The sequence below is a fragment of the Tupaia chinensis genome, unplaced genomic scaffold, assembly GCF_000334495.1.
Source record: "Tupaia chinensis unplaced genomic scaffold, TupChi_1.0 Scaffold000081_1, whole genome shotgun sequence".
In the NCBI taxonomy this organism is placed as follows: domain Eukaryota; kingdom Metazoa; phylum Chordata; class Mammalia; order Scandentia; family Tupaiidae; genus Tupaia; species Tupaia belangeri.
In genome coordinates this window covers 1,056,958-1,080,213 of record NW_006159542.1, presented here as the reverse complement: position 1 = coordinate 1,080,213, position 23,256 = coordinate 1,056,958, and the positions used below count along the sequence as shown (strand labels likewise).

General features: G+C 42.2%; 1 protein-coding gene and 1 pseudogene across 6 annotated transcripts in view; one reads left to right on the top strand and one right to left on the bottom strand.

Annotated features, from left to right (window-relative positions):
- The window catches only part of PALM2AKAP2 (PALM2 and AKAP2 fusion), a 403,573-nt gene that overhangs the window by 307,750 nt on the left and 72,567 nt on the right, over nucleotides 1-23,256 (bottom strand). For all 6 annotated transcript variants that reach the window (XM_027769417.1, XM_027769396.1, XM_027769405.1 and 3 more), the window contains exon 2: nucleotides 10,828-10,908. In XM_027769417.1, coding sequence (XP_027625218.1) covers nucleotides 10,828-10,908 — 81 coding nt within the window. The remainder of the gene's footprint in view (nucleotides 1-10,827; nucleotides 10,909-23,256) is intronic.
- Nucleotides 22,262-22,996, top strand: LOC102501890 (PSME3-interacting protein pseudogene; annotated as a pseudogene).

Sequence of the window (23,256 nt, the reverse complement as noted above, 5' to 3'; positions counted from 1 at the left end):
GTCCCTATTCTTGCCAGCCCTTCATCCCAATAAACAAGGATGCAAGGTAAGTTCTGATTATGAAGCACGTCTGAGAGGAGACAGGCAGGACACTGTGACTGAGGGAGGACACTTTAGGGGAAAAATTTGAGGACCTGAACATCTGGGCTGAGATCAGAGACCCAGAGAAGCATCCAGGTGGAGGGAATGGCAAATGTGAGACTGGGAGTTTGGTGTGTTTGAAGACTAGAAAAACGGCTCAAGGGGCTGGGCCGCAAGGGGGGGTGGGGGGGGGAAGGGCAGAACAAGCTGAAGATGGGAAGAAAGGCAGAGGCCAGATTATGAAGGATTCTCTAGCCTTACTGAGGAGCTCACTGTTCATTCTAAGTAAAACAGAAAGAACAGATTGCGAGGGACAGGATTACAAAGCACATGCAATGGGAGTCTATTTCATCATTCTAATAATGACAGAGCATTTTAGCTGAAAACAGGAGAGGCAGAAGAAAAAACAGCCATGGAGGCATATTTTAGAGGTAGAGTCAACATGACTTGCCAATAGTTAGATGTGGGGGGTGGGAAAAGGGAAAGATTAAAAGGTAAAGAAGAGAAATTTAGTGTGTTCAAAATGGTAGATGGTGGAGTCATTAATTGGAGATGAAGAAGACTAGAGGAAGAAAAAATTACAGGAGAGTGGAAAATTGGGTCAGCTTGGTGGCACAATGGAAACACATTGTTCAAATGAAGCTGGATCCATATAGAGAGTGTGAGTTCGGTCCCCTGGTCAACCTATAAATGCGGGGCACGCATCCATGATCCTGACTGGCTGGGAAGGCTGGGGGAGGGATTGTGGCAAGAAGACCTTATTGTGAGTGCTTCTCTCTCTCTCTCTCTCTCTCTCTCTGTGTGTGTGTGTGTGTCTGTGTGTGTGTCTGTGTCTGTCTTTCTGCCTCTCCTCTTCTCTTATGAAATGAACAAATAAAAGAGCAGAAAATTGAAATTTTCATATGAGGCATGTTAAGTTTTAGGGGCTTATCACTGGAAGTGACATGCCTCTACGTGGGAATATCAAGACAGCAGTTGAATAAAGCCTAGAGATGTGGACCTTTGGGCTGGAGACATGAATTTGGCACTATGAATACACAAATGAAATAAAATCATGGTACCGGGTACTGATGATAACAATGATAGAATTTATAGAACTCATACTCTCTGTGCTTGACATACAAATCCACTTCACTTTCTCCAAAATCCCATGATGTAGAAGCTAATATTAAGAAACTTTGAACTAACAGTTGGCATAATGGCTATGTCGCTGGACTCCCATGTAGTTGATCACAATTTGAGTCCCGGACTTGGAGCTTAAAACTCAAAGGCAGGCGCATGTGTGCCCAATATCCTGAGAGGAGAAAGGAGGAGAAGGGATTGTGGCGTAGCCATCACACCTGGGGGGTGATTTCTCAATTTCTATTTCTCTGTCTCTGTCTTCCTCGCGAGCACATGCACCCTATAGCAAAAATCTCTCCAGTTTCACATAGACAACCACAGTTTGAATCATGGCCCCTGTGGTTTGAAAAACATGCCAGGTACATATGTGTGCAAGCCCAAAATCCTGAAAGAAGGGAAAAGTGGAAGAGAAGGGATTGCAACACGACTATGGTTTTCTTCTCTCCTTCTCTTTCTCTCTGCCTCTCCTTGATAAGAGTACCTACCCTCTGGCAATTAAAAAAAAACTATTTAAAAATTAAAAAAAAAAATACTTATCCATGGTCTCACATCTAGTGAGGTGTGGGTCTGCGATCTCAAGCCAGAAAGTGCATTCTACTATCTTGCCTTTGCATAAAATCACTCTTTCTTTTTTTCTTCATGAAATAGGATTTGCAAAATCCCCAGGCACTGCTGACCTACTCCCTACCATGGGTAACTATCTTCCAACTTCTCCAGCAGTAGGTTCCATACCCATGCTCTCTCCTGAGTCCCTCAGATGTCATATACGATTCAACCATGGAGGCTGACAGGTAAGGGTATAGCTGGTCACAATAAATATTGTTGAATTAATAAATTATTAAAATATCAGGCACACACCCTGTATTTTAAAAAATGCAAAATCTTAGACTGTTTAAGTTAAACAAGACCTTAGGAATCATCTAATCAAATCTTCTCCACCTACAGATGAGATAACTGAGGTGAAGCCACATTTCGAGGTGCTCTAGGTAGGTAGTGAGATATGTCTGGGGCAGGTGGGTAGGGTGGAAAGCGGAAGTGGGGAAAGACCCAGGACTAGGAGTGAGTCCCCACTTGTTTTCTGGTCAGGCATTTCTTATTTTTATAAAGTTATATTGGGCTAGACAGTGGTGTGGTAGTTAAGGTGGCTGGATCCCACAAGGCCAACTGGTCAGTTCAAGACCTAAACCTCATAGCTTGGAAAACATGCCAAGGGAGTGCATGTGTGTGTGTGTGTGTGTGTGTGTGTGTTGTGTGTGTGTGTGTAAGCATGTCAAAAATGCCAAAAGGAGGAGAGATAGAGGAGAAGGGACTGCAGCATGACCATGCTCATGATAGGGAGGGGACTGCTTTCTCACTTTTTTCTTCCTTGTCCTTTCTATCTTTCTTTGATGAGCACATGCGCCCTCTGGCAAAACTTTAAAATAAATAAATAAATACATAAAAACATAAAAAATACATAAATAAAGTTATATCTAGCAATTTTTCTGCTTTGTAATTCTGGCTTTGATGTCCTACTTAGATAAGACTTCCTTATCCTCAGATTATAAAAATATCCAATAGTGATTCTTTTTTTATAGTTTGATAATTTTACAATTTACTCCAAATCTTTCATTCATTTAAAACCTGACTAAGGCTGACATCGGCTGTGACAGTAGCTGATGGCTGGAATCTGGCTAAACTTAATTTTCTAACAGAAAACTTGAGGTGAGACAATACTTGGGTATTGTGTTTTCGGTCATTCATTCACGCCCCCTTCTCTCTATCTTTCTCCTATCTCTCTCACTCTCTTTCTCCTATCCCTCTCTCTCTTTCCTTCTCTTCTTTGATTCTCAATAAAATCTTGGTTTCTTTTTGAGTTCTCATTACATGATTCTGTAACTGAAAAAGTCCCAACAGAGAGAAGCTTACCCAAGATTTCTCACAGAGGAAATCAATTCTTAACTTCCACGCAAGCTCTGCTTATAAGGCCAGGAGAGACATGATGAAAAAAGAGCATTAAAGTTTCTTTATTCTTCATATAGTGTCTATGTAATATTCTAAAATTTAGAATTGGCCCTTTTCACATACTAATAACCAAGAAAAGTCTAAAATTGGCGCGAAAGGTTCAAAATGAGAACCACTGTACTATCTTCACAGAAAGACGCTTAATACCTTCCGGCTATTCAGCAAATGACCTTGGTAGGGTGAGAGTAAATATTTCACAGGGTCACAATGCAGTTAGTCTTTGATTTTTTTTTTTCAAGCAGTCTTCTCAAAAGGCTGTGGTCTTTAAAATATAATGACAATTTTTCATAACTCAGATTAGAAGAAAACTCTAGTCAGGGTTCCTTGCTCATAAATAAGTCATTCAAAGGCAGCTTATGTATGGAAGATGTGATACTCGCAATTTGATTCTGACGGTGCTGATTCTGTCAGACAAACCTTTATAAATGTGACGACCCCAAGGGAGCTCATGTTGCAGTCCTCACTGAGAGCCTGGTTGGTGCTGGAACTAACAGACCAATAAGCAGACAAATCTGCCAATTCCACCAACGGCAAGAGCGTATATTAAATTTAGTCTGTTCTGGTATAATACAGTAGTTGATTTATTTCTTTTTAATTCACATAAGGACAAATCACATTATAAAAACAATAAGAATAAATCATTGTTTCCATAGACTAAAAAGCCGAGATAGTTTTTACAAAGAATAATAATGTCACTTGCCTTATGAAATAGTACAACATATTAAAAGGCTAGAGGGATTAAATGAGAATGGTGCTGGCACTGGAATGGGCAGATTAATGGAATAAAAAGAATTCTCAAATGGTGGACTTGAGCGTAAGTGAGAAATATGTGTGTGATAAAGAAGACACTTGAATCAGGGAGGGAAAAGACGAATTAATCAATAAATCATACTGAGACAGTGGCTCTGCATCAGTAAAAAATAAAGTTATATTAAACGCGAGATGATGGCCCTCTGAGAGGCTGGCCTACGTGGGAAAGTTCCAGGTTCACGTCCAGAGACTTCCATGAGTATACCAGGCACACTGCCCACAAAGTTGGGGGTAGATGGCAGCAACAGGGCCTGTTGGTGGTTCTCTCTCTCTCTCTCTCTCTTGCTCATGGAAGAAATAAATAAATAAACTTAAAGAAAGGTAAATTTATCTTCCTACCTCATACCTTATAGGAAAATAAATTCTAGATATATTAAAAGTATTGGCCTATAAGGAACATCCTAGGCATGTATTTACAATAGAGAGATTCTTTTCAAGGCTAACACTGAAGTCAGATATCACAAAGCAAAACCATGCTAGATATGATTTCATGAAAATTATAAATGTTTGTAAGGGAACATAAGAATCTGCACATAAAAATAAAAAAAGAGATCATGGTCATTGTAATTTTAACCCTGATGTTAATATAACAATTTTACCCATGGGTTTACCCATGGTGAGGCCTATGAACAAGGGTTACATCGCTGTATTTCTCACAATTGACTTTTTTCTTTTCTTTTTTAATTGCCAGAAGGCACAGGCACCCACCAGAGAGAGATAGAGGGAGGGAGAGAGAAAGCACCCCCAATGGGGCATGGTCGTGTCACAATCACTTCTCTAGTTTTTCATCTTGTTGGGATTTGGGGCATGCACACATATGTGCCTTACGTGTTTTTTAAGCCACTAGGGCCAGGATTTGAACAGGTGACTGCTATGTGGAACTGGGTCTCTTAACTACTAGGCTATGGGGCCTGCCTGGTATTTGTTTTTCTTTATATTTTCTTGTACTTTTAAATTTAATTGGTGTAATGATCATATATTCCTTCCTTTTATAGTCAGCAAAAATAATATAGTTATCAAAATTGTTTACATTTGTATAACTCAGAAATTCTTATATCACAGATATTAGATACTAAATATAGCTAAGGAACTTATAAAAAGAGATTTGAGTTTAAGTTGGCCAAGACTGCGAGGTATCTTGAGGTTTCCTAATCGCTGGAGTGTAGTAGCTTGTATTTTAACATTTCATACTTCAGTGTATTATAGAATTTATTCACAGTCCACATACAAAGTAATGATATTCCGTTCTCTGGAGTTACTCACTGTCTATGTCCAGCTATTGCAGTGAGCAAGTATATTAAACAAAGATGCAAGTGTCAAAACTACTGTCTTGCATTCTGTGTATTTGCTTTGACAAGAGACCAGTGAATCTGTCTAAATAATTCATATCTCATCACATGAAAATAAATGCCCAAAGGCAATGTGATAAGAGGATTATAGGATTCTAGACTCTCATGTGTGAGAATTATATCAAGATATACAATATGAAAATGATATGTTATTAAATATGAAACCTAATTCTAATGCTTTTCTGTTTATCTTTGTACTGAACTTCTTTTTCTTAGAGAACATCTGGGATTTTGTAAATGTGTGAAATAAATATTAATTACTGACCTAAGGGCACTTTTAAAAGTTTATATAAAAATGGAGTTAAGGGGACCAGCAGAGGGCATAATGGTTAAGTTGCTGGACTCCCATGTTGTCGACCATAATTCGAGTCCTGGACTTGGTGGCTTAAAACTCAAAGCCAGGTGCATGCATGCCCAAAATCCCGAGAAGAGAATGGAGGAGAAGGGATTGCAGCGTGGCCATAGTATTGGCCTATAAGGAACATCCTAGGCATGTATTTACAATAGAGAGATTCTTTTCAAGGCTAACACTGAAGTCAGATATCACAAAGCAAAACCATGCTAGATATGATTTCATGAAAATTATAAATGTTTGTAAGGGAACATAAGAATCTGCACATAAAAATAAAAAAAGAGATCATGGTCATTGTAATTTTAACCCTGATGTTAATATAACAATTTTACCCATGGGTTTACCCATGGTGAGGCCTATGAACAAGGGTTACATCGCTGTATTTCTCACAATTGACTTTTTTCTTTTCTTTTTTAATTGCCAGAAGGCACAGGCACCCACCAGAGAGAGATAGAGGGAGGGAGAGAGAAAGCACCCCCAATGGGGCATGGTCGTGTCACAATCACTTCTCTAGTTTTTCATCTTGTTGGGATTTGGGGCATGCACACATATGTGCCTTACGTGTTTTTTAAGCCACTAGGGCCAGGATTTGAACAGGTGACTGCTATGTGGAACTGGGTCTCTTAACTACTAGGCTATGGGGCCTGCCTGGTATTTGTTTTTCTTTATATTTTCTTGTACTTTTAAATTTAATTGGTGTAATGATCATATATTCCTTCCTTTTATAGTCAGCAAAAATAATATAGTTATCAAAATTGTTTACATTTGTATAACTCAGAAATTCTTATATCACAGATATTAGATACTAAATATAGCTAAGGAACTTATAAAAAGAGATTTGAGTTTAAGTTGGCCAAGACTGCGAGGTATCTTGAGGTTTCCTAATCGCTGGAGTGTAGTAGCTTGTATTTTAACATTTCATACTTCAGTGTATTATAGAATTTATTCACAGTCCACATACAAAGTAATGATATTCCGTTCTCTGGAGTTACTCACTGTCTATGTCCAGCTATTGCAGTGAGCAAGTATATTAAACAAAGATGCAAGTGTCAAAACTACTGTCTTGCATTCTGTGTATTTGCTTTGACAAGAGACCAGTGAATCTGTCTAAATAATTCATATCTCATCACATGAAAATAAATGCCCAAAGGCAATGTGATAAGAGGATTATAGGATTCTAGACTCTCATGTGTGAGAATTATATCAAGATATACAATATGAAAATGATATGTTATTAAATATGAAACCTAATTCTAATGCTTTTCTGTTTATCTTTGTACTGAACTTCTTTTTCTTAGAGAACATCTGGGATTTTGTAAATGTGTGAAATAAATATTAATTACTGACCTAAGGGCACTTTTAAAAGTTTATATAAAAATGGAGTTAAGGGGACCAGCAGAGGGCATAATGGTTAAGTTGCTGGACTCCCATGTTGTCGACCATAATTCGAGTCCTGGACTTGGTGGCTTAAAACTCAAAGCCAGGTGCATGCATGCCCAAAATCCCGAGAAGAGAATGGAGGAGAAGGGATTGCAGCGTGGCCATTGCCCCTTGAGGGTGATTTCTCAATTTCTGTCTCTCTGTCTCTGTCTGTCTCTCTGGTGAGCATACACACCCTATAGCAAAATCTCTCTGAAAAAAAAAAAACGTTAAAAACAAGCTTATTTTGGTGCAAACTTTGAAATCAATACATAGGTTTTCATAATATGTATTTCCCATTAACTTTTTAAAGATCCTTTGTATTTCCTAATATTCCTACTTTAAGGAATTTATAAAAATCACTGTAATATGTCTGTAGTCTAAATTTTCTGGAGTCCCTGAAAATATACTGAGAGAAAGAGAGACTGCAATGTTCCTAACTTACATCTCTGGAAACAAATTTTTCTAAAGGAAGGAAACATTTTTTGTTTAACTTTTTATTGCCAGAAGGTATGTACATTTGCCAGACAGAAAGGGAGTGAGAGGAGAGAGAAAAAGCACTTTCTAGTGAGTGTGGTCAGGTCACAATCCTGTCTCCTTCATTTCTCCATCCTGTCAGGATTTGAAGCATGTGCATGCACATGCCCAAAGTGTCTTTCTTTCTATCTTTTTTTTGTTTGTTTTTAAATAAAGATGAATACGATTTTTTTTAACATTTTTTTTTCTTTGACCAGAGAGAGAAAGCGAGAAAGCAAGCCGCCATGTCTGGGACTTGAACCACAGTCAGCTGTGTAGGAGTCCAGTGCCCTTAACCACCATGCCACCTGCTGGCCCCGCCCAGAATGTTTTTCAAGCTTCCAGGGCTGGGATTTGAACTGAGGTCAGCCATGTGGAATCTGCCTCCTAGTGTACAGCATTTAACTACTGCACTATGGAGTCAGCCCCAAAAGGAAACATTTTGTTCAAAGCAGTATCTGGGAAAAAGCATGCCAAGCAGACAGCCCTGGGTTTCAAACTGGGCTCCCTCACTTAGAGTCTCTATACATTCTTAAACAAATCTTGAGCTCAATTTTGTTTTCACTCTTACAAATGGGAAGAGCTGTCTTGCGGTCATTACTGAGGGTATGTATTTAAAGTACCAGGCACATGTCAAGCACTCCAAGAAATGGTGACTGTTAGGAAGGGCAGGTATGAGGACGGTAAGGCACCAAGAAACTCACAGAGGAGGAAGTAGAACCTCAGGGAGTTTACTTCCCTCCAGGGGGAGGCTGCCAAACTGGAAACTGAGTGATTACAGGGAAGGTGACTCATACTACTGAGTGAGCAGACAACAGGTAATTAATTGAAAGTGGAGCATATTCCTTTCTGAAGCCTGAAGTGATCTTATCCCTCAGTCAGGCACCTATTTCCGATCAAAATAATTATGTTAATGAAGATGGATTCAGAACAAAGAGGGGCCAACTCATGAGGGCAGTTTTGCCCGGACCACAGTGAGGTGTGAGGACTATCCCTGGCTCTCCATTGACCCCACCTCATCAGGCCTTCCAAAGCCCGGGTCTTCCTGCAGGGAGTACCAGATAAACACCCCCACCTAAGAGCCATTGAGCTTCTCTTTCCATTGTCCAAAGTTCATGATCCACCCTTATTCTGTCCACAGAAAAAAACATAATGTACCAATCTCCACTTACTAAATTATAATCACCTACAATTCCCCCCCACCTCTGCCCCACTCCAATCTCAACTCACAATACCAAGATTTCCTTGGTGACAGCCTTGAATATTTCCTTAGATAGCCAATCTCATCACCTGTGTGAGACTTTAACCATAATTATCAAAAAGAACTAATATCCTTGTTCCCAAGTCTTTGAAGGAATCTCATTGTTTTCTCATGTAGTACTAAGTAATTTTTACTACTGCTTTCATTGATTGGATGATTGGATGGATAAAAAATGGTGGATAGATGTGAACCGAGTAGTAACACTGTCTTGAACATTGGCAATAAATGAATGCTTGGCTTATTACTTGGCACCCAGAATGATAAGATGTGGGACAAAAGAAACTTGAACATACATTCATCACTTGACTTTGGGTTCAAGGAATGCAAAAGCAAAGGACTATATTGAGCTTAAAGAGATGAGAAGCTGGTCAAAAGCAGTCTCTTGTTCTCAGTCTTCTTTTGAAAAAGTTCACCTATAACCAGTAATTCAAGGTTTTAGTACCTATTTGTCTCTTGCAAGTAATGAATTGACTCTGCTGAAAACCAGAGACCCTGTACTGTCCAGACTGACCTTGAACAATTCGCTCAGTTCTGTGAAGTATTTTTAAGCCCCCTCTCTGTAAAAAGAGGATACTAATTTTAGCCCTGAATCCTCCCTAAAGAATGCTGCAAGGAAAGAGCGACAGCGTGTAGAATACACTGTAAGCTCTTACAAAGAGAGATCTGTAGATGGATTGGCACGATGACCAGAGAGAAGTGGGCAACACCCTCAGTGTCATTCTGCTTTTCTTTCTTTCATACACCTTTCTCTGGTTGAAGCTAATGATCAGTGAAAAAGCACAAGCAGATATAGGTCATGCTGCTCTTTCAAATCACTAACTAGTTTGCTGGTGATTCTCATTTTGGGAACATATTTAGCACAACCTTATTTTCTAGAGAGAATGGGAAATACAAGCATAAAGGCACATCTTGGTTTAACACACACACACACACACACACACACACACACACCAAATCACCTAGTAATCCATGTCCAGCATCACCCTGAGTCAGAGCTGCCTTCCCAGCCAGCTTTGTGAGCAATGCAACTCTGTTCACACACTATCACAGCAATGTGAGGTGAAGAGCAAAAGGTTTTCCTAAAACACAGCCCAGGGGCACTCAAAGGCAAGCAGCAACTCCTGGCTGGCCACTGGAATGTGACCACATTATCCTCTGAATATGCATAAAGCAACACTCTGCAACCAGTGGCAACCTGGTGACAGTGACAGAGCTTTCTCCTGGGCTGCAATCAATTACGATGCTTAAGTGCATTATGTTTTAAAGAAAAGATAAATAAATAAACAGCTCTATCTCTTGCACTCTTTCTTTAACATGGTGCAATGGAGACCCACCCACATCATTTAAAAGCAATTCTTAACAACTGCTTGTGCTAACAGAACACTTTCAAAAAGGTTAAAGTAAAAATAATTTGTGAATCATCTGAAACACACAGTACTGGTCTTCTGTCAGATCACACTGTTGCATCTCCCCTTTCTCCATATCAAGAAAGAAAAAAAATATATTTTTAATTTAAAAAAGACATTATGTACATGTATCTTGGAGGGTCTCTGAGTACCTGAACACAGCACCTATGCAAAGGAGAACCAGCCCTGGAACACCAGCCTCATCCACTGTATGGACTACTCTCACCCCATTTCTATATATAACCACCACGTTTCACATGCACACACCACCCTTCATCCGTCCACACGCACGCTGTAATTTCACGCTTGCAGAAATTGGACTGCTGTAACAATGCCCTGAATTTTATGAAATGCATAAGGAAAGCCATGAGATGGTTTCTTGATCGAATGAGAAAGGCTGGTTCGGTCAGTGGCAGCGCCCTCACGGCAGAGGAGGCTTGGCCCGGCTCTCCAGAGTGTGATCTGCATGTCTAATAATGGAATAGGTTCATGGGATCAGCCGCTTACCTTGGAATGCTGCAGCAGAAGTATCTGCTCGTCAAGCTGTTGCCGCTTGCCTTCTATTTCAGTCTGCCTCTTTCTTTTTTCCTTGAAAAGAAAGAGAGAGAGAGAGGCTGTAAGAGTGGGTGGGTGTTGGCTCCAGGAATTTTAAGGCAGGGAGCAGCAGCAGCAGCACACATGTGTATAGCCACTTCCAGAGACACTGGGCACACACGCAGCGTCACCTGCCCTGCCGTCTCTGGGTGTGTTGAAGCAGCAGCTCTCTTCTAACATGTCTGCTGTGGGCTCGACGAGTGGGAGAAATTCTCCTCACTCAGCCAGGCTGCAACAATTTAATCCAGAAGATAAGGCAGTTTCTACACACACACACACACACACACACACACACAGACACACACCCATGTTCTGTGCAGTTAATTTAGAGACAGAATAAAAATGTCTCAATTCAAAAGATAGAGGTTATTACAAACTGCAAATACGATAGAATAAATATGACAGTGGGGAATTCATGGATTAGATTTCTTTGGTGGACATCGTACACACAAGTAATCCAATGGAATTTCAAATTGTGTAGGACAAATCATCCAGTTGAACATAAAAACTATGCAAATCAGATGGGTGAGCTCTGCGTCAACCAGCTTGAGAAGGAGCGTGTCATGTGGGTGGGGCTCGCTGAGGTTATAGTAAATATGAAGTCTGGAATCTGTCTTCATGGGTCCAATTCCCAGTCCGGCCACTTGCTACCCAGGTGACCTCTGGCAAGTTATTTTACCTCCAGGGTCTCAGACTTTCCCCACATAAAGTGAAGATAGCAATTGTAACAAACCCTATGGTGTGGGTGTGGATTAAATGAGACCATACAGGTAAAATGCCTTGAACAGTGCTTGGCACACCGTAAGCACGGAATCAATTCTACTTCCTATTATTTTATTACCACTTGTTTACTTCTAGGTAATGCTTAGAAACTGGTTTTAAGGGCATATATTTCCCTTGTATTTCCACCAGAACCTTCCCATCTTCATACTTTTCTTCTCGAATGTAGACAATAAACATCACATGAATGTGATTCATTAGAATAGAAAGGCCTGCCCTTATAGCATACTTGTTAATGTTTTGTATCCAAAGTGTTCAAGGATGGTTTGCTGAGACATTTACTACACTGAATCATGTTCTTTTACTCCCATCTGCAGAGAGAAACTTGCTAGACAGAACATAATGGCATTTTACAACACAACAACCAAATCCTAGAGAAGACGGTAGGTAGAAGACTGGCTGTCATGCTCTGTGTTAATGGAAACTTTAACGTATTAGTTGCCACTTTTCCCGGAATATGAAGGTACTAATACTTCTTGAATCAATGTAGTGATACTTTGTGCTACAACTGAGGTTGTCTGTGCAACGAGCAGACTTGAAGAAATATTAGTTCTTAATCTTGACCCACTCAAATATAACATCTAACTCAGAGATATAATCCCCCTACCAAAGTGAGATCCATGAATATTTAGGAATTTACCATTTACCAATGAACTCCAGATAATGGGGCTATTTAATCCCAGAATATGTTCAAGACCGTACACCATACGGCAGTAGACGAGATCAGTGAGACCCAATGGGAAGAACCCACCTATCCAGCATCTCAGAGGTACCATGTGAAAAGTAAGGACTTCCAGAATCAGCTGCTATCTCTCTATCCCAGGATTCCTCAAGACTAGGTTTGCTGCACTTTATCATTCATTCCCACTGACATTCAGGAAATACGTTGTTCTACATTTGAGGACAAAACCAAAATGCAGCATGTCATGGATATAAGATGATGACATCTATATGCCTCCCTAAACGTTAACTGAGTGCTGTGTGTTCTAATTACACATCTTGCATTTCAAATACTATTCCAGGCTTTCCTACTTCTGTACCTTTGTTCAGATAGAAAGTCATCACCGCAGAGTTGCCCATTGTCGTCATCATCCTCATCATATTGGTGAGCCATTCCCTCAGCAGAAGAACGGTTACAAGGTGGCATGGGCAGTGGACCCTTAACATGCTGGGGCAATAGACTCATTGGTGACCACTGTAAACTGATACGGCCATGAAAGATGTGTTACATTTTGAGTTAGTCCTTTAAGAATGCTATATAGAGAGTAACTGGCAACACATTCCAGTGAAAGGGAACTATGTGAGAAAGTGCAGAAATCTGCACCTTCCAGGGACAATGAGGAGAAAACCCTAGCTGGGGTAGAAAGCTTGCCTTCAGGAATAGAGAGCAACTATTCAAAAGATTGGCTAAGACTAGATCATGGAGGGCCTTGAATGCCAGTTCTAGAACTTTGGATTTTTATTGTGCAGACAATGAACTGTCTGTCACTGCAGAATTCTAAGCAAGAGAAAGATAAGGTGAAATGGCATTTCAGGAACATTCATCTGGCACTGGTATACAGGATGGATTAACAGGGGTCAGGACCTTCTTCTGCAAAGGATCGGAGCATGAACATTTTACATTTGGCAGGACATGCAGTCTCTATTGCAATTACTCAGTGCTACAATTATAGTTCAAGTGCAGTCTCAGACAATATATAAAGAATGACTATGGCTGTATTCTAATAAAGCTTCATTTACAAACACAGGTGGTAGGCTAGATTTGGCCAACTGATCATAGTTTGCCAACCTCTGGATTAAAAGACCATTAAGTGCCTTAGGAGCATGCTAAATTGACCCTGTTGTGTCATGGGAATGGATGAAGTAACAAGCTCACCCTAGCTTAAAGACATCCGTTGCCAGTAAAGGGCAAATATAAGAACTAGAACTAATGACACCCAAGACTCCTAGGAACTAGGGGGTGAGGCAAAATGGTGTCTTGGCTTTGAGTAACACAGACCAGAAGAGTGATGGTGTAAGAATGGAGGCTAGAGGGAAAGCGGTAAGGGGATCCCATTGTACTCTACTCCTATTTTCTCTGAGGAAAGACCTTATTGGATTCAAGGTAACAGCTGTTAACACGTACAAGCAGGCAGAGGCATTGGCATGTTCACATTTCTCTTTTGGTTGATGAAGACCCTGGACGTGGTTCCATAATGAGAACCTTTGTCCTCTACTGCTGTTGCAGGATCTGTTGACTCGCTGAGTCCCCTTCCAGATTGGGAAGGTTTGGTCCTAAAGTCGCTCCTAACTGGACAGGAGGTAAATAAGCTACACAACCAGCCTCTGTTCAGAATTAGACATGAGTCCATGTGACAAACTTTAGCAGGATGCCATTAAGGGACTCATCTTCAGTTCTTTATTTGAACTGTGTTTCCAAGCGGCACTCCTCATCCGGCTAGGCTACTCATTCCAAATTTTCTCCTTCCTTTAACTGAGACAACCCAGTAACTCTTGGGCCTTTCACTCTCATCAACTCTACAACTCTGTCTCTCCTTTGAGTTCCAGATTGCCATATTAAACTGCCAACCATTCTTAGCCACCCCCTCAAACCCAACTCCTGCAGTCGCCATCTCAGCCATCCCCCCTCCCTCCCCTCACATCTGCTCCTTCTGTATTCTCATCTTAGCAAAGGACATCACTCAAGTCAGAAAGCAGAACCACTTGAGATACTCACTTTCTTGAAAGACTAAATCCTACCAGTTCTCCTGTCATTTTCCATACCTTTTGCTTCCCCACTATAACCTTGAGTACTGCTTTAATACTCTATTACCTCCCCACCTGCACACAGAGACTATCCTCCCTTAGTACCTTAGCACTCCATAGGACTTCAATGCTTATACTTCATCTCTGCATGGAGTACTTCAGTGGTTTCCTTATGGTTTCCTCACTCCCAATCTTGGCTGCTCTAAGCCACCCTTCATACTGCTGCCAGAGTAATATTTTAAATGAAAATCCCAGGCCAGCCCCATAGCCTAGTGGGTAAGGGAACTGTATACCACATGGTAGACTCCAGTTCAAATTCTGGCCCTGGCAGCTTGAAAAACACACTAGGTGAGTGAGTGTGTGTGTGTGTGTGCACGCATGCATGCCCCAAATCCCAACCAGATGGAGAAATGGAAAAGAAGGGATTGCAGCATGTTCATACCCACCCATGGGGTGTGTGTGTGTGTGTGTGTGTGTTTCATACCCATCCACGGGGTGTGTGTGTGTGTGTGTGTGTGTGCTCCTCCCCCATTCTCTCTCTCTGGCAAACATACATGCTTTTTGGCAATAAAAATAAAGCAAAATAAAATGGAAATGTGATCACCTCCATCCATTCCCTAAAATTCAGAATGTCTACTCATTACTTAAAGTGCAAAGAGCAAGTTCCTCACTTGGCCCTTGAAGCTCCTGGTTTTCTCACAGCTTTATCACTGGCCATGACTCCTAACCATGTGCTTCAACCTCAACTAACAATTTGCAGTTTGCTAATCAGCAGGCAGGTTCATGTCATCTTGGTTTTGCTCTCACTGCTTCTTCTAACAATATGAGCCCTCACTGCTTCATTGAACAAAGAACTAGCCATCTTTGACATCACAGCTTAAATATCAGTGAAGTTAAAGTGACTGCCTGTCGATTGTGATCTTCTCAGTCTTCCTTGCTTTGAAGAACACCTCTATCTATGCTGTAAGTGGTACTGGTGGGAATGCCAGTCATAGTTAAATTTTCCGCTCAGCCCTGCCACTACTTGCATGCACACCTGCATGTGAACCAGGATGGGTCAATCATACTTACTGACCTTATCTCTTTGCAATGGTGATTGATCTGAGAAGTAGCTAAGTGACCTAGGCTGGACTAAAAAGGGACATTTAGAGAGACAGACATATGAGTACTGGAAGAAAACAAAACAAAACAAAACACCTCCCTGAGATAATTATGTCTGATTGGCAATTTCTCCAAGCCACCTGGAAGAAATGCATCTCTGTTAGAGAAAACAAGGCTGATACACAAAGGGATGCAGAGATGGAAGGCAGAGAAAAAGAATCTGAATATGTTATTTGAGTCCCAGATCTAATCCTACTAGAAGCCCAAACCATCCCAGGCTTTCGAAATCACATACACTACTAAATCTCCCTTGTGCTTAAGCTAGTTTGAGTCATATTTCTGTCACTTACAAGTCAAAGCATACTGAAAAACACAGAAGGCTATTAAGCTTCCTTTCAAGAGGCCTCCTCACTCCCCTCTTCACAGTCTGCGGATTTTTCTATATTAGTACCTTGGGTACATTATCACTTTATACACTTAGCTGGTTATACAGCTCCCTACCAAACTATAAGTTCTTTCAGGACAAGGATGTTGGCTGAAGCATCTCTAAAGTCTAGAACACTGTATGAGGAACTAATGTAACTGATGCCTAGTGAGTATCTCTGAATGAATGAACCATTATTTTTGCTCTCCTCTGACTGTATTTCTGTTTGTCCACATACATTTTGAACTTGCACTCATGGTTTCGACGGCAGTAAAATAAACATTACTGAAAACACATTAGCTGCCAGTCCATAAAACCAGAACTGTCCTAATGTTGAAGACATTACCCACATGGAACAGATCACTGTTACTACGCTTATAAGAAAAGAGTTGAAAAAGCTGATTCCAGGAAGGAATCATGGAAAGCTCATTCCGGGGAGAAAGGCTTGGAGAAGTAGAAATCCCAGGGAAAAGCATAATGAGCTAACAGTAGCAAACCATGTAGGGAAGTGTGCTGCAAGAAACCTCTGGAATGCAATGACCTCAATCCATTAGGAAGACTTCCACATTCTTCCACTATCTGCGAGGCCTACCACACCACTTTCATGGTCTTTCTATAGAATACACCAGAATGAGGGGACTTCAAAAACTTAATGGAAAAATAGAGTTAAAGGGCAAGTTGATTTGGGTGCAAAAATAATGGAAATCCATGCACAGTCTTTTTTTTCATAATTACACATCTCCATGAATTTTGTGAAGACCCTGTATATTTTCTGGAAGTGCATCAACATTATGAATACCACAAATTACTGCTATAGTAAGGAGCTCCTACATGTAACAGAGCATACGGTCTTCACTGGTGGGTGATGAGTATGATGGGAAGGCAGGTATTACTAGGTCATTGAGAATATCATGATGCATTTTTGCACAGAAAAACACGTCAAGGCTTTCCCAACAACCTAATAGAAGTCATTAGAGAAGTCTGCCTCGACTTCTGTGCTACTAGTTTGCCTCTACTCCTCTCCTCTTCTCTGCTGCACTGCAACCTGGGAATTGGAAAATGCAGGGCAGTGGCTGGCAGGAGGGAGAAGAGTGTGTAAGAAACAGGGAGAGGGGAAGAGGTTGAGCAGGGAGGGCAGTGGTGTTTCCTTCCCTCCACTGAAGCAGCTTTCTGACTTGGGTTGATACTTAGCACCCCAGGGGGCAGCAGTGGGAAGGAACCAGAAGACCTACTAAGGCGCTATTGCCACGGGGAGAGTCCATACTTAGGATAAGAGGGGCAAAAGAAATACATTAAATTGTAAAGGTTGCATTCTTTCTTCCTCCTATTACTATAGAAGGAGAATTCTGCTTTGATGCCTCTCAGTATCACCTAAAGGGAATTTTCTTCCTCTTCCTCCCTCACAAAGATCTTTAAGTGACTTTTTGCCAATTGGTTTCTAGACTTTTGCAATGCAGAAACAAAAAAAGAGGAAAACTGTAGCATCTATTTTAAATAGCCTGCATTTGGAAAGGAAATAAAGTGTATCTGGATAGGTAGAAAATCAAAGTTCAAGAAAAGGAGAGACACATATGCCAAGCACATGCCCAAGATTTTGACAAGCTGGAGGGCTAGGGGAAGGAAATCACAGCATGACCAGACCCTGTTCTGTTCTCTCTCTCTCTCTCTCTCTCTCTCTCTCTCTCGTGTGCACACACACATCATCATGAATACAGAAAACAAAAGAAGTGAAAGAGGGCCCACCTAGCATGGTGTAGACAGGAGGAAGGAGGGTGCTGCTGAGCAGTGGCTAAGGCCACATGGGAATCCCAGGTTCAGTACCCAGCACAACCTGCACAGGCTGGGTTTGGTTGCACAAACCTGTGGTGCTAGCTACGTGGGAGGCTGGAGCAATAGGGCAGCTACAGGGAGACAGTCTGCCAAAAAATAAAAAAAAAGGTATGCATGATACCAGTCTCTTCTGTCTCTCCTCCCATGGCCCTCTCTCCCACGGGGGTGCGGGGAAGACCTTGTGCACACATGCACGCACGAGAGAGAGAGAATTGAAAGGACTTAGAAAAAGTTTGAAGTTCAAAAATTTAAGGCACAGGACCAGCAGATGGCGTAATGGTTACATCATTGGACTCCCACGAAGTTGATTGCGATTTGAGTCTCAGACCTGGCAGCTTAAAACTCATGCCAGGTGTGGACCAGGAGTTAGCGTAATGGCTATGTTGCTGGACTCTCATTTAGCTGACCATGGTTTGAATCCCAGACCTGGTGGCTTAAATTCATGCTGGGCGCATGTGCGTGCATGCCCAAGATCCCGGGAGGAGAATGGAGAAGGGATTGCAGAGGGGCCACCCCCACCGGGCGGTGATTTCTCGCTTTCTGTCTCTCTGCCTCTCTCTGTCTTTCTGACAAGCGCACGTGCTCTATAGCAGAAACCTCTCCAAAAATAAATAAATAAATAAAAATAACCTCACGCCAGGTGCACGTGCATACGTGCCTAAAATCCCAGAGTAAACTGGAGGAGAAGGGGTTGCAGTATGGCTATCCTCCCTGGGTGGTGGGGGGGGTGATTTCTCACCTTCTGTCTCTCTGTCAAGCCCATGAGCCCTATACAAAAACCTCTCTAAACAAAACAAAACAAAACAAAAATTAAGGCAAAGGGCTGAATATTAAGACCAGAAGCTCAGGGAGCGAGGATCTTAAAACATTCTATTGTGGCTTTGAAATCAATTCCCTTTGGTGTTTTCCACAAGATTCAGTAAGGGTACCAGAATTATTTTTGCTGACTAGACTATGTTTCTTTGAATGTGACTCCATGCTGAAAGTGGACCAAGGTGCCAGGTTTTATGTAGGTTACACTAAAAAATTAGATGACATTTTGGCAATTAAATTATGAAAAATCAACCTGTAAATGGGGACCAACAAGCTTTTTCTATTAATTGACCAGGATGTCATCTCAGTTGTGGTTGAATCGTAATTACCTGTTTAATGCTGCTGCAGAGTCAATGCTATTTATATATCTGACGGGGAGAGAAAGGAGAGTGGGCTGTCTGAAAACTGAAGACATGAGTGATCAAGCATAAAACAATCAAGGAGGTGCTCACTCAGCTTTGTCCGATTTGCCTTGTCCAGCTAACAATGAACGTTAGGTTTGCTCAGCAGACACATCCCTATTAGAGATCAGCTAGCTCATCTCTCTGCCATTCCTCACTAAAACTCACTCTCCTGCCTCTAACTTCAAGGTCACCAACCAAGATACCGACTATAGTCAGACTTCCCAAGGATTCAGCTAAATGGAGAGACGGCACCTGTGAAGCCCCTGTAATGTCCATCCATTGTAAAATGAAGAAATGGGCACTTGGGCTTGCAGATGAGTGTGTCAAAAGTCAAGTTGAGGGACCAGCAGATGGCATGATGGTTACACTGCTGGGCTCCCACATGGCCAACCGCAGTTTGAGTCCCAGACCTGGTGGCTTAAAACTCACAACAGGCGCGTGTGTGTGCGTGCCCAAAATCCTGAGAGGAGAATGGAGGAGAAGGGATTGTGGAATGACCACATAGCCATTCCCCCTGGGGGTTTGTTTCTCGCTTTCTGTCTCTCTGTCTCTCCAGCAAGCACACATACCTTATAGCAAAAATCTCTCTCGAAAAAAAAATGTCAAGTTGGTATGTGATTTTCTGATCTGACAAAACTAAAGAACAGAGCTCAGAGGCACTTTAAAGGCCATCTTAAACGGGTGAGTCAGGGGCCAGAAGATAGTGTAGCAGTTACGTTGTTGGACTCCCACATGGCTGACTATGGTTTGAGTCCCAGACCCAGTGGCTTGAAACTCACACCGGGTGCATGTACATGTGTGTCCAAGATCCCTGGAGGGAGATCTGGAGGAGAAAGGAGGAGAAGGAATGGCCTTCCCCTGTGCGGGGGTGATTTCTCAATTTTCCCTCGCATTGTCTCTCTCTCTGGCAAGTACATGCACCCTAAGGAAAAACCTTCAAAAAAAAAAAAAAAAAGGTGAGTCAGGAGAACAAATAAACTAGATTTACTATAATCTCACTGCTTTGCCTAGCCTGGTCACAGGTAGAGGCTCCACTAATAACTCCTTGGATAACTTAGATGTGTCACTTATGATTTCTGGACCTCAGATTCTTCACCTGTGAAATGGGTAGGCAGGGCCAACTTTGTTCTGAGGTTCTTCCCATCACTAACACTCTACAGTGCTAAGGAGAACAATGATTTCACAAGTTCTAGACTGTTGCATAGCTCTTCATCTATAAAGCAGTACTAGCAAACACCTACATAGTGCTTATCATGTGTCAGGCATTGCTCTGTGTAATTAATACATATTAACAGGGTTTTTTTGCTTGTTTGTTTTTTTGTTTTTGCCATTGGGCTTGTGAACTTGCTGGAGAGAGACAGGAAGAGGGAAAGTGAGAAATCACCCCTCCCCCAGGGAGGATGGCCACACCGCAATCCCTTCACCTCCATCCTTCTCCTCTATTCTCCTGGGTTTTGGGGCACACATGCACACATGTCTGGTGTTTTTTAAAAGCCACTAGGTTGGAGACTTGAATTGTGATTGACCATGTGAGAGTCCAGTGCCTTAACCACTATACCACCTGCTGGCCCCCAAACTAATACCTTTTATGAGACAAAGAAGGAGAGGGAGATAGGTAATTCCGACAGAGTTTCGCAAAATCACAATCCTCCCTCAGCAGCCTCCCAGCTAGTTAGGCCCACGAGCACATACCACCATGCTCAGCTTGTTTAGGTTGGTCTGGGAACTGAACCCAGGCCTCCCATGTGACCCCAGCCTCATGCAGTAGTGCCCTACCACTTATACAACCACAGCTGGGCCACATTAACTCAATATTTGCAACAACCACGGTTCGGGTCCCAGACCTGGTAGCTTAAACTCATGCCGGGCGTGTGTGTGTGTGTGTGTGCCCAAGATCCCGAGAGGAGAATGGAGGAGAAGGGATTGTGGCGTGGTCATCCCCCTGGGGGGTGATTTCTCACTTTCTGCCTCTCTGTCTCTCTCTGTCTTTCTGGGGAGTGCATGCGCCCTATAGCAAAAACTTTATTAAAAAAAAAAAAAGAAAAAAGAAAAAAGAAAAGAAAAACAAAATGAAGTACCTCGAGGGTGGAAGCCAGCCTCTCGGCTGCTAGAGTGCAGGGACTCTATAAATAAAGGTTAGTACCTTCCTCTGTACCTAGCACCAGGTGTTGAGCTTAGGATTTTGTTAGGCAACTGCAATTTAGTCATGGAACCAGAATTCAGTTCTGTAGTGGCTGAACCTAAGAATAACAGTGATCATAGTGGTAAAAACCATGATGATACTAACAATAATGGCAACTAGGTCTATTATTATTTGCTATGTGCCGGGCGTATACTAAAGACTTCCCTTAATTTTTCACTTAATCCTCAGAACACTGTGAGGACAGTCCCTTCAGTATCCTGTGTTTTTTAGATGAAACAACCCAAGCTACGGTGAGTACAGTGCCCAAGGTCAGGAGCTGAGGTGGCCAAGCAGGGGTAGAAAGGTCGACAGTCCAACAACACCAGAACACGTTACCATGAGTATAGACATGTTCAGAGCTACCAACCATGCCTGGTTCTCAGAGGGAGCTCTACTCAGGACACACGAAACATGACTCCACCGCCCATACATTCACATGAGAAGAACCTTCCAGAGCAAATGAGATGTGGAGAATGCAAAACATCTTTTTCAAAGGTGGAGGATCAAATCTCCCCATCCCTAAAAAAGGAGTTGTCTTACCAAAATCAGGGAGCATGTCCCAATACAAAAGGAAAACACGACAAGGCCAGGTTGGAACTTTCAGCAGTGCCTGGTAAACTAATGTTTTTGTTTATTTCAGCCCCTGTAGGGACATTTGAAGGGGACTGAAGGATCTAATAAAGACAGCAAATGTAAAATAGTCTCCTGTTTGAACTTTTTATCCAAGAGAGTCTGATACAGATAAGAAGGCAGCTGGGAGAGCTCTTAATTTACCAAGAATAGAGGAGATTCTCTAGATCCAGGGCTTCTGGGTATCAGAATATATCTCACTAAAACTGGATGACAAGAGGGACAGACAGAGACTTGCAGGTGGTGAGGTGCTTAAGGTGCTGGACTCCTACATGGCCAAGTGCGACTCAAGTCCCAGACCTAGTGGCTTGCTTTCTCACTTTCTCTCTCTCTGTCTTTCTCTGGTGAGTGCATGTGCCCTATAGCAAATTTAAATATATCTGTCTTGAATCGTCAGGGCCCATGGCTTACAGGGCCCAGCGTGAAGACCAATCCACTATGGATGGAGGGGACAATGGTAACCTTGTCATCAAAAAGAGGTTTGTATCTGAGGCAGAGCAAGATGAACGGCGCAAACGGAGACAAGCAGAGTGGCAGAAGGTTCAAAAACCCGAAGATATAGAATGTCCAGAGGAAGTTTATGACCCCCAGTCTCTCTATGAAAGCCTGCAGGAACAGAAAGATAGGAAGCAGCAGAAGTGTGAAGAGCAGTTCAAATTCAAAAACATGGTAAGAGGCTTAGATGAAGATGAGACCAACTTTCTGGATGAGGTTTCTCGGCAGCAGGAGCTACTAGAGAAACAACGAAGGGAAGAAGAATGGAAAGAACTGAAGGAGTACAGAAGTAATCTCAACAAGGTTGGAATTTCTTGAGAAAACAAGAAAGAAGTGGAGAAGAAACTGACTGTGAAACCCATGGAAACCAAGAACAAGTTCTCCCAGGCCAAGCTGTTGGCAGGAGCTGTGAGGCATAAGAGCTCAGAGAGTGGCGACAATGTGAAACCAGACCCTGCCCAGATGACAAGAATCGAGAGGCGCCATCCCGCATGTCTCTTGGAAGCACTTCCCTGAGTGGCCCCTCTAACCACTGCCCCTCCACCACAGTGTGCCTCGGCATCCTCCCTGGCCTGGGCGCCTACTCTGGGAGCAGCGACTCAGAGTCCAGCTCAGACAGTGAAGAACTGCTCTGCGCTAATTGTTCCTGACTGTCAGTACGGGCACGCCAGCTCCATCCTAACAAACAAGACGTTTAGGAAAAACTGTGTAGGCACCTTCTGCTTCTCTGCTTCATTGTTCCTGCGATCATGCTGTCATCATTACAACGAACTCAAAGCAGCCTCCCCTCATTTCAGGAGGCAGACCAGGGTATCAGTCGCCATCTCTATGTGGTTTTGACTTCTAAAGGGCATTACTCGTGGCTGCTGTTGATGTTGGAAGAAGTTGACAAAGGTTGCAAGGATTAAAAACATGCATTAACTTCAAAGCTAAGTATA